Source organism: Trichomycterus rosablanca, chromosome 15, assembly GCF_030014385.1.
Source record: "Trichomycterus rosablanca isolate fTriRos1 chromosome 15, fTriRos1.hap1, whole genome shotgun sequence".
Classification (NCBI taxonomy): domain Eukaryota; kingdom Metazoa; phylum Chordata; class Actinopteri; order Siluriformes; family Trichomycteridae; genus Trichomycterus; species Trichomycterus rosablanca.
In genome coordinates this window covers 8,044,855-8,057,126 of record NC_086002.1, presented here as the reverse complement: position 1 = coordinate 8,057,126, position 12,272 = coordinate 8,044,855, and the positions used below count along the sequence as shown (strand labels likewise).

Below are 12,272 nucleotides of genomic sequence, written 5' to 3'. Positions count from 1 at the left end.
TAGTACAGTAACGGCGTATACTGTTACTTAGGCACTGTGTGTGTTCTTGCTTTTCAGGGCGGCAGAAGCGGTAATAACAGGCCGTGCAGACAGCATAATCACTTATCACATGAACAATATTTCCAACGGCAAGGGTGGCAAGCCACAACTTTCCCAGGTAAAAAAAAAAGTGTTTATTTTTAAAGGTTACATTCTAGCAGTGGTTTATTTATGGGAGTAAATCTTTAAAGTGTGATATTTTGCTCTGTCTGTTTTCAGAACAATCAGCACGGACCCCACAGAAATGACTCCAAACAACAAGGGCCACCATCGCAACAGTCATCAACACACTCCTCTGACCAGAACCACCAAGCAGCCTCTAAAGCAGCACAGCCGGGTCAGCCGCAGCAGCCTCCAGCTCAACCAGTTCAACCTCAACAGACAGCTCAAGGGGCTAAACCAGCCAGCCTTACACCAGATGGCCCGCCGTCAGGGGGCATGGACTCAAAGAGCCTCCCTAGTAGCAGTCCTCATGATGGTGCTGGGTCACATGATGGTAGTAATCCTGCAGGGACACCTGGTCCCAACCAAGCTCCAAACGCTGGCCCTCAGCAAAGCTTCTCTTCCATTGACCTTCCTAAAGGAGCCGATGCTAAGCTAACAGCCCAGCACCAGCATCTAGCTCACGAGATCATGTCAAGCATGGGCGACAACCCCGAGTGTCTTTCCCAGGAGCAGTTAGAGCATCGAGAACGTTCACTACAGACTTTACGTGACATTCAACGTATGCTTTTTCCGGATGACAAAGACATGGCAGCTATGGGACAAGGGAACATGATCGGACCCCCACCCAATGCTTCCATGATGGAGGGTGGCCCCAAGAAGCCTGAACAAGGTCCACTTCAAGCTATGATGGCCTTGTCTCAGAGCTCGGGAAAACCTGGTGGAGGTCCACGACCAGATGGGCCTCCGTTTGGGCCATCAGGTCCCAGGGACATGCCTTTCTCCCCAGATGAGCTTGGGCCTCCTCCGCCAGGTCCGGGACCCATGAATTCACACCTGGGTGGAGAGCATGGTGACCACATGACACCAGAGCAGGTTGCCTGGCTTAAACTACAGCAAGAGTTCTATGAAGAGAAGAAGCGCAAGCAGGAGCAAATGCAGCACAGGCCAATGGGAGGAGACATGATGCTTCATCAAGGGGGCCCTAGGGGCATGATACGTGCGCCACCTCCTCCCTACCAAATGAACCCTGGTGATATGTGGGGTCCTGGGGGTCCAGAGCCGTTTCCTGAGCAAATGAACCCCATGGGACCTAGAGGAATGCATCCACACATGCAGAGAATGCCAGGTTTCCCTGGAATGATGAACACTGAAATGGAGGGAGGACCTAATCCTATGCCTAGACCTGGTATGAACTGGCCTGATGATATGCCCAAGATGGGGGATGGCAGGGTGTTCCCACCTGGTCAGGTAATGTTTGGTGGTCCGGGTGGGCGTGTGGAGAGGTTCCCTAACCCTCAGTCTGTACAGGAAGCCATGTTTCATCAAGGTATGGGTGACAAGCCAGGAATGGGTCTTCCACCAGGCATGATGATGGATATGAACAGAATGATGGGTAACCAAAGACCCATGGAGCCTGGTAATGGTGGTATGATGTTTCCCAGAATGCCAGGTGAAGGTCCAATGAGTCCTTCCTCAAGGATGGAGTTTGTAAAAGGTTTGGGCAGAGACATGGGTGAATTTGGAATGGGACCTGGCAACCTCAGTGTCAACATGGGGCCCAATCCTCAGATGATGCCTTCCAAGATGAGAGAGCCACCGATGAACATGAGTCCAGAGGAGATTATGAAGATGAGGCACAGTGGAGGTCCTATGTCTGAGAACATGGTTCAACAACAAAAAATGATGCAAGGTCCCCCATTTCCTGACCAGCCACACCCGGGTGACTTCGGGAACATGGGGCCGAACAGACAATTCCCAGGCATGGGCCCTCACGGACCTGGAAATCAAAGAGGTCCCAGAGGCGAGCCACCTTTCGTTCCTGACCAGCGAGGAGGCAGCATGGGTGGTAATGGTCGTCTCAGTCACATGCCACCCTTACCTCCTAACCAGCCTCCCAATGCTTCGGGTCCTCCACTCAACCAGAGGAACATGGGTAGGAAGCCTTCAGACCTCAGCGTTCAATCTGGCCCAGCCAATTCACCCAACGTAAACCCACTTAAGTCTCCCACGTTGCGGCAAGTCCAGTCACCCATGCTTGGCTCCCCGTCGGGTAACCTCAAGTCTCCACAGACTCCTTCACAGTTGGCCAGCATGCTCAGTGGGCAACCAACAGCAGCCGCCGCCGCAGCAGCTGCTGCTGCAGCCTCCATCAAGTCTCCTCCGATGATGGGTTCAGCTGGGGCGTCACCCGTCCATATGAAGTCACCGTCGCTTCCGGCCCCTTCGCCTAGCTGGACGTCATCGCCCAAGCCGCTCATGCAAAGTCCGGGGATCCCCCAAAACAACAAACCTTCTTTGAGTATGACCTCACCTAACATGATGGGCAATGTGGATCAAGGTACAATGTCATTTTTTATTTAACTTTATTATACATTTAATGTAAACTGTTAGATCTTTCTGAATGAACTTGTATATTTTCTTTAGGTGGAAACTGTCCTTCCTCCGCACCTCCTTCCAATACTTCTGCCAGCCAGCCTGGATCTATTAACGTTCCAGGAAGTCTTCCGTCCAGCAGTCCTTACACAATGACTCCAGAGCCCACGCTATCCCAGAACCCTCTGTCCATCATGATGTCGCAAATGTCCAAGTTTGCCATGCCAAGCTCCACACCGCTTTATCACGATGCTATTAAAACCGTGGCCAGCTCGGATGATGACTCGCCACCTGCAAGATCTCCAAACCTTCCATCCATGAACAATAGCATGCCTGGTAAGCACATACTTAACGGATTAAAAAGCACAGCTAGTTGTTTGATTTGTCAGTCTGGATTCTAATTATACTAGTTAAAGACTAGTTCTGGAATTGTGCATTGTCGAGTTTTCTGTCGTATTACTAAAAAAAATCTTGAAAGCTTCTCATTCAGGTTATTTTTGTGAGTTACAGGTATGATAAATCACCACCAAGGCCATCCACGAATGATGAACCCTAACGCCTCGGGCCCCATGCCTTCACTTAGCCCTATGGGCATGAACACCATGGGATCCCAGCCTCTTTCTCACGGCATGCCAAACCAGATGCCCTCACCCAATCCCATGGGTCCTAATATGCCCCCTCATTCCGGGCCCATGGGTCGTGGCATGATGTCTCATGGAATGATGATGCCCAATGTCTCCCAAGACCCAGGCATGGGTAATACCCAGATGATGCCCCAAGGTCGAATGGGTCTCCCTCACCGAGGACAGGGCTTCCCTCCTGGACAGTCACCACCGCAGCAGCTGCCCTTTCCTCACAACGGTCCTGGGCCCCAGGGTGGCTTCCCACATGGAATGGGCTTTCAAGGAGAAGGAGGTCCAATGGGAAGGATGGGAAACATGCCTCATGGACCTGGTGGAGAACCTGGAATGTGCAAACCCAACACGCCCGGGGGCCAGGAGTTTAACAACATGCCAAGTGTTTTTAACGACTCCGATTTACATGAGGTAATGAGGCCAGGTGCGTCGGGAATTCCAGAATTTGACCTCTCGCGCATCATCCCTTCTGAAAAGCCCAGCCAGACTCTGTCTTACTTTCCCCGTGGAGGAGAAGCGCCGGGTGGTAAGCAGCCACATTCTGCCGGCCCGCTCGGCTTTCCTCCGATGCAGGGGATGATGCCAGAGGGCAACCCTAGAATGGGCTTACCCATGCAGGGCATGGGAGGTCCACCAGGCCACATGGGGCCCCAGGACATGCCAATGGGGAATCCTGGCCACAACCCTATGCGGCCACCGGGCTTTATGGGCCAGGGCATGATGGGATCCCAGCACCGGATGATGTCGCCAGGTCAGCAACCGGGTATGATGGGAGGCCCAGGAATGATGCAGAGCAAGGAGAGGCCCATGTACAGCCATCCTGGCCCAGTAGGCTCCCCTAACATGATGTCACTACAAGGGATGGGAGGGCCTCAACAGACTATGATGATGCCTCCTCAGATGAGGCCCCGGGGAATGGCAGCAGACATGGGAATGGTGTTTAACCCAGGACCCGGCAACCCAGGGAATATAATGTTCTGAGCTGCTACAAGGAACCTACAAGCCTCTGCCACAAATCGACAAACATCTGGATACTGTACAACCTGTGAAAAATAGGGACTTTTTAAACTATGGAACCTTTGTGAATTGTGTGTGGGTTTGTGTTTTGGTAGAAGAATGTGTAGGAACCAGGACACTTTTCGTGCACATACACACCTTGGTAACTTGGATAGGACAAAGCTGGTGTGTACACACACCCACACACACAAAACAGCTGGTTGTGTAAAGAGGGAATCCTCATTCATTAAAATGGATGTATCATTTTGCAGATAAAGTGCTATGAGGGGACTTGTCGCTGCACACTACAATAACGTGCTTTCCTAACCATTTGGTCCAGATTTAAGCACAGTTTGAAACTGAATGGTTTCCAGAACATTAGGAATGTATTCAGATTGACTCTTAGTGTGGTGGTTTTACCAGCCTGATGTTACGTGGCTATAGTAAAGGCGTAAGACCACGTAAAAAAAAGTCAGCAGCAAACCAAGTAAAGGATGATGACCTTAAGGTAGCGGTTTATCGTTGTACTTCTGTTTGAAACGTTAAAGATATGGTTAACTCAGTAAAAGTGGTTCGAGAAAAAAACCCGAACTGAGTGAACAGCCGTGGAAACGGAACAAAAAAAAAGTCAAGGAACATTTTGTCACAAGTTGCACCGTCTTGGCTGTATGTTTACATCTCATCGCATCACTTTCCTCCGAGTCATGAAATGCTCTTTGTATGTGTGTACTGTACTTGTGCTGTCAAAGGGATTTTACCAGTGACTTCTATAGTTTTTTTTTTCATCTTAATTTGTAAAGGGGAGGGTTTGGGAGGTGTTAATGGCCGATATGGTGTACCTCCACCAAACCACCACAAAAATACTGTGTAACATGGGGGGGGCATACAGAATATTTTAAATTTAATTTCCTTTGCTACTCCCGTGTATAATAAAACCAAACTAAGACCTCATACAGATCATAGTATTATTAAAAAACAAGCACAAACATGAATTAATTGTAAAGATTAAGAAGTGTTTTTTTTTCTTTACTTTTGTATTGTAAAGGAAAACACTTTTGGGACAGTCAGCAGCGGTAGCAGCGGTAATCTGATGTATGATGTGAGTGTGGTTAATTTTTTTCTGTAACAGGGACACTACACATCTTTCCACACAGCATCACAATGGCTATTGTCAGGACCACAGAGTCTTGATAATGAAACACACAAATACCTGGAAGATGCTGAGAGGGAATAATTATGAATTGTTTTAGCCGCATATGATGGTTCCAAAGTGCAGTGCTGGATTACTGATGGGTGGTTAACTTTTTTTCTTTTCTTTTTGTAGAAAACAAATAATTAAAAAAAAAAAAAAAAAAACAACAGAAAAAGCTAATAGGTTATCCCCATGTCCCCAGTCCTCCTGTGTTGATGCTTGTCATGTGTAACTCCATTGAATTTGGTACTGAACCACTTCCTAAGGCTGGGCTGTGGTGTTGGAAGACAAATAAAATATATTGTTTGGTATAAAGTGTCTGGGAACTCTTGTGTCCTTCTGTAATTTGGGGTAAGTGGTCCTGCAGTGCCCCCTGTTGGATGATACGGCTATGCAACCTGAAAAGTGATGTTTCGGAAGTATATCTGACCTCTGTTTAGCTGTCCACATCACATCAGATCAAAATCAGAAGATGAATGAAGGAATTTCTGTTTACAGTTGCTGGTTTTTGGTCTGTACACGATCACCCCATTACCCACGAAATCTATTTATAAACAGAAAAGGATCCCCACATTCACAGCAAAGCAAATTGTGCATGAAAAAAAGAAGACACCCAGGGTATGTGTTCCTAATAAAAAGGCCAATAATTCTAACATTTACAGCATTTGCCAGACGCGTTTATTCAAAGCAACTTACAGTTATGACAGTATACAATCTAAGCAATTGAGGGTTAAGTAGGTAGGTAGGCTGCTGTGTCTGATCCACTCATACCAGCACAACACACGCTAACATACCACCACCATGTCAGTGTTACTGCAGTGCTGAGAATGATCCACCACCTAAATAATACCTGCTCTGTCGGGGTCCTGACCATAAAAGAACAGGGTATAAGCAGGCTAAAAAAGTATGTAGAGAAACAGATGGACTACAGTCAGTAATTGTAGAACTACAAAGTGCTTCTACATGGTAAGTGGAGCTGATAAAATGGACCGTGAGTAGAAACAAGGAGGTGGTTTTAATGTTATGGCTCTTAATTTATTGCATATTTTGTTGGACATTCTGCTTCAAAACTATGAACATTTAACACCCCCTCCCCTCCCCCTAATTTTATAAAAGCCTCCTCTGTTCTGGTAAGGTTTAATTAGGTTTGTGGGAATTTGTGCTCATGCAGTCAAAACAGCATTTGGGAGGTCAGTTATGTTTAAAAAAAAATGCTTGGCATACAGTCGATCAAAAAAAAAAAAAAAAAATACAGCATGTGCATTAAAATATGCGTCAAAACTTGAATAAATATTGATTACATTTATCCCAAAGATGTTTGATGGGCCTGAGGTAAGGGGCTTTGTGTAGGTCATTGAAGATCCTTCATAGCAAACTGTATATTAACTTTGTGCACATGGGTAAAGTCCTACACAGCCTTACCACAAAATTTAAGGTGTATATTTAATTTTATGTAATTGGTTTTATGTGCTTTATGAATCTGATGTAAAGAGTTGTGGTGATAAGTGACCACTCGTTTGAAAGCGCTTTACTTGTTATTTCAGTGTCACTTCAAGTGTACAGCCACTTGGTGGCACTAAAACCTAATATTTTAAATGAAACACTGTAACTATTGCTTAATGTAGCTGGGTGTGTTTTTTTTTTTTTATTATTAATATTAGCCACAGGTTCATTATGTTTACAGGTATTTGAAGAATAAATGAACAAGAGCAATCTTGGGTGACTGTATTGCAACAAAATTGCAACATTGTTATTTAGTTGCTTTTACATCAACATATTTAGATTTACTGGTTCTGAAGCCCTAAACTCATTTTCCACACTCAACATTGAAGAATTTGAACTGTTTACCACCTGTTTTTCCATTTTGCTTCATCTTCTTCTAGCTGCTCCTGTTAGGGGTCTCCACAGCGGATCATCTAATTTTTGCTTCAGTGTTAGTACAGAAGTTCTTTAAAAAGTTTTCGCACCTTTTTAAACTCTATTTATTAAGAATGTCAAAAACAAATGACATCACTTTTCTACATAGTTACCTTCTGATGCATTTTTCCCAGCAATGTACCAACTTTTTAATGCCATAGGCAAAAATGTTTTTGGTTGAGCACGTAGCCACTGATGCATCACATGAAAATCTTCTTCCCCTTAAAGCTTCTTTGAGAGTCCAAAAAGGTAGAAATGATGCCGCTAAATCCAGACTATAAGCTCTCTCTGTCTCTCAGACACGACCAATTACTACTCCTCCTACCCTCACCGTTTCAAACCAAAATATAAAAGGAAACTTTTTTGAAGATCCCTCATATTTGCTCCTGTCTGGCTAGACTGGCAAATTGCATTTAATAGACTCCTTAAATAGTCCCGGTGAAGTACTACATTGCCCAAAACCCAATCGTTGTGGCCTAGGTTACCAAAAATAAAGCTCTCAGCAAAACTCTCAGTCTTTGGTAGAAATAAAAAGGACTTCTGAAGAGTTTTGCATCTCCTCAAAACACATGTATTAGGTAGATTGGGTGCTTTAAATTATCTCACGATGAGAGCTTGTTGTGCACAATGATTGACTGGAGCACTGTCCAGGGTGTATTCATACTCTGTGCACAGTATTCCTGGGTGCTGTCAGACCCAGCCAGACCAGTAGAAATTTAATAAGAATGAATAAAACAAGAGATTCATTAGTTATTATGACTGAAAATACATTATAATATAGTATATAAAAATATAACCTGTAAACATTATTATTTGCATTTTATATTGAATTTACTGGTGGAGTCATTCTTTATGCATCAAAAAGTTTTTGATTTAGTTAAAAACTATTTTTCTTTGTTTGTTTATTAGGATTTTAACGTCATGTTTTACACTTACATTCATGACAGGAACGGTAGTTACTCATTACACAAGATTCATCAGTTCACAAGGGTATATCAAACACAGTCATGGACAATTTAGTATCTCCAATTCACCTCACTTGCATGTCTTTGGACTGTGGGAGGAAACCGGAGCTCCCGGAGGAAACCTGCACAGACACAGGGAGAACATGCAAACTCCACACAGAAAGGACCCGGACCGCCCGACCTGGGGATCAAACCCTTATTCTTATTGTTTCACTGTTCATGATTCTTTTCATTAATGGTAATTAAATCGGCACCCATTTAATTGTATCTGTCAATCAACTCTTACTGAGACACAGATTGCATTTACAACCCCAATGTTAAACTGTTTTTGTAATATATGGATGTTTTATGATTCGATTATTTCAATTAATTACATCCCAGTGTTTTCTATTCTTTTCTGCATATCTGAACCATTTTCATAAACACAGAATAATCCAATTTCTCCATATCGCTCCCAAGCTTTAGCTCTGCATGTCTATAATTACCCAGCATTCCATAAGAGACAAATGGCGGACAGGGATAATTTTAGGCCATGGTAAGATTGTTTAGCAGCTGTAGAAAGCCAAGCATGTCAGTTTCTGGCCAAGAAATCCCAGAACGTGAGAGCTTGAGTAACCAGATGAGCATGTGTGACCTTTTAGCTTTGGAGGGGTATTTAGATAAATATGTGGCTTGTTTTACACGCAGGGTCGAGTGACACTGTGAGAACAGGACTGTTTCCATCTAGTGGTAAAAGTAAAGGCAATGTGGTACTTAACCACACTGGCAGTTTTAGGTGCCCTCAGGTGGACATATGCTGCAGAGGTTTCATTTCTGCAATACTGTAGTACAATATTGCAGATTGGCAAAGTCATGTGATTGATGGAGTCCAGCAGTGTGATGCAACAATGCAGAGGTTCGGGACTAATTTGAGCACTACCCACACTGATCTAAAATAGTCTTCAATCTTTTATTTTAAACCTAAATATGATGTGTTCTATTTGCCTGATATTTTTTCAAAATTACATCAATAAATAAACAATCTAATTGTTTGTTTATTAGGATTTTAACGTCATGTTTTACACTTTGGTTACATTCATGACAGGAACGGTAGTTACTCATTACACAAGATTCATCAGTTCACAAGGTTATAGATATATATATATAAGTCCATATGTTCCCATTATGGCTAGAAGTCAAACTATTTTCTTAAAAACCACATATGTATGACTGGCTGCAGTCCTAATCAGTTCCTAGAATGTCAACAACTAGGCTAAATGGTAAACAGTGTGGATACATGAGTTTGTTAAACAGTGTATTTAAATCGGTAGTTGGCTCACACTCTGCAGCTATTACATACTTCACTCTTTGGATTTTTAACTGTGTCTGTGGGAATTTTTACCTGTTTCCACCCAAAAAGCTTTTTTGTTGCAATAAAAGGCCTGGCTCACAATCAACATCCCAATTCACTTCCTCACTATTGTAACCGCTTATCCAATTGTGGGTTGGTGGCACCTATCCCAGCTTTTCAATGGGCGCAAGGCACACTATAACACCCTGGACGGGGTGCCAGACATACATACACACACCATTTACCTATAGGTGAATTCAGTGTCTCCAATTAACCTGACTGAATGTTTTTGGTCTGTGGGAGGAAACACATGCGGACACACAGAAAGGTCCCAACCCAGGACCTTCTTGCTGTAAGGCGACAGTGCTACCCACCGAGCCACCGTGCCGCCACATCTCAATTCACTACAGATGGTTTCGATGGAGTTATGTACTCTCAACAAACTTGGCAAATCGTGTTTTTACTGACCTTATTTTGTGCACAGTTGGGCAATCATGATGAAATTGGAAAGTATTAAATTCAAGTTTGTAGTAATAAGTATTTAAATTTGTTAATAAAATGCTGTCTAGACTAAATGCTTTTACTCAGTTTTAGTTGCTCTTAATTCTCTATTCATCACACCATCCGGCTCAGTATGTCTTTCAGAAGGTCTGATCTGACCAGCCCAGGATTTTTACATTTCAAAACTTTCTAGTTAGACTCTTTGCTGCACATCAACACCATGTTTTAATTAGAACTCACTGAGGTTTATTTTATTTTTTAACAAAAATAAAAGTTACTTGCTTAAGTTTTGAACATACACTATATGGTCAAAAATATGTAGACACCTGATCATAAACTTGTTTATTCAGTTCCAAAAAGTAAGACCAAAGGGATTAATATGAAGTCCCACTCCCAGACCACCCTCCCTGCAGTCAGAACAGCCTTCCCTTATCTGATTTTTGGAGTGTATAGTTAGGACCTTGTGTCTGTTTTGGGATTGTAAGCATTTGTGAATGTCTGTTCATATTTACCCATTATCAATGTGATTTAGTTTGTTGAGATAAAACAGACTTTTAATATGTACTTAATAGCAGTGGTGTTAAATTAACAACAGCAGTGTACAAAAGTATGTAAAAAGCTTAACCTATGACTGCCAGCAAGCAGAGATCAAGCCTACTCTGAGGGCCAGACTGAAAGTGCCAACATAAATCGACCAAGATAAAGCAGTGGTAAAACATACAATGAATGGATTAATAAAAGTATGGGACGTAAATCTCCAGCATGCAAGAAACACCATCTTAGATAAGAATAAATAAAATAACAGCCTTGCCTTATTCTTCTTATTATCATAAGCAAATAATAGTTTGTCTTGTTTTACCTGGGGCAAATTCCTGTCTCTTAAGTCAGGCAGCAGGAAGTGCCACAGGACCCAGAGTAATCAATACTGTCTTTATTCATTTAGAGTTGAATATCCCGGGGTTAGCCACTGCCTCCCCACATCGGTCGGTACATCTCATCTGGGATAATTGCATTCAGAACAGCCTTTAACAGTTTCTAATAATACCTAAATACAGTTCTGATTCAGATTTTAAAACACAGTTAAACAATATACACCGATCAGCCATAACATTAAAACCACCTCCTTGTTTCTACACTCACTGTCCATTTTATCAGCTCCACTTACCATATAGGAGCACTTTGTAGTTCTACAATTACTAACAGTAGTCCATCTGTTTCGCTACATGTTTTTTTTAGCCTGTTTTCACCCTGTTCTTTAATGGTCAGGACCCCACAGGACCACCACAGAGCAGGTATTATTTGGGTGGTGGATCATTCTCAGCACTGCATTTTTTAAATACCGTGTCCACTCCCTGTCCACTCTATTAGACACTCCTACCTAGTTGGTCCACCTTGTAGATGGTCCACCTTGTTGGCTGGATATTTTTGGTTGGTGGTCTATTCTTAGTCCAGCAGTGACAGTAAGGTGTTTAAAAACTCCATCAGCGCTGCTGTGTCTTATCCACTCATACCAGCACAACACACACTAACACACCACCACCATGTCAGGGTCACTGCAGTGCTGAGAATGATCCACCACCTAAATAATACCTACTCTGTAGTGGATCTGGGAGAGGCGTGACCATTGAAGAAACAGATGGACTACAGTCAGTAATTGTAGAACTGCAAAGTGCTTCTATATGGTAAGTGGAGCTGATAAAATGGACAGTGAGTGTAGAAACAAGGAGGTGGTTTAAATGTTATGGCTGATCAGTGTATAAAAAATGTGATCCCTCCTTTTTTTTTTTAAGTCGTGCTTTATCAGACTACCTTTAGCAGTTCAATTTGATCAATGCTGTGTCTCAGCTTGTGTACTTTTGCATTTTAGGTTAAATAATAATATTAATTTATATTAATTTCATAATAAACTTTCATGAACTTTGTTTAGTGTTTGGTAGGTTACTACCCCAATTAACTTGAACTTCATATGCTAATGTAAAATATGTTATATGTGTTTCAATGTATATTAGCTGAGAAAAAGTTCAGCACTGATCAAAACCTAATCAAAGACCTTAGAAATCATAAAAGTTAATAAAAATTAAAATTGCAATCCAGTGTAAAAAAAAAGCTTCATTGATCAGTATTAATTGTTTTAAAGTTGAAACATTATAGTACAATTG

The 12,272-nt window shown here is 42.7% G+C and overlaps 1 protein-coding gene across 4 annotated transcripts in view; it reads left to right on the top strand.

Annotated features, from left to right (window-relative positions):
* bcl9 (BCL9 transcription coactivator) overlaps window positions 1-5,718 on the top strand; it is a 131,138-nt gene extending 125,420 nt beyond the window's left edge. For all 4 annotated transcript variants that reach the window (XM_063009838.1, XM_063009840.1, XM_063009841.1 and 1 more), the window contains exons 8-11: window positions 58-157; window positions 259-2,542; window positions 2,629-2,913; window positions 3,088-5,718. In XM_063009838.1, the coding sequence (XP_062865908.1) occupies window positions 58-157; window positions 259-2,542; window positions 2,629-2,913; window positions 3,088-4,193 (3,775 nt within the window). In that variant the 3' untranslated portion in view covers window positions 4,194-5,718. The remainder of the gene's footprint in view (window positions 1-57; window positions 158-258; window positions 2,543-2,628; window positions 2,914-3,087) is intronic.
* Window positions 5,719-12,272: the final 6,554 nt, after the last annotated feature.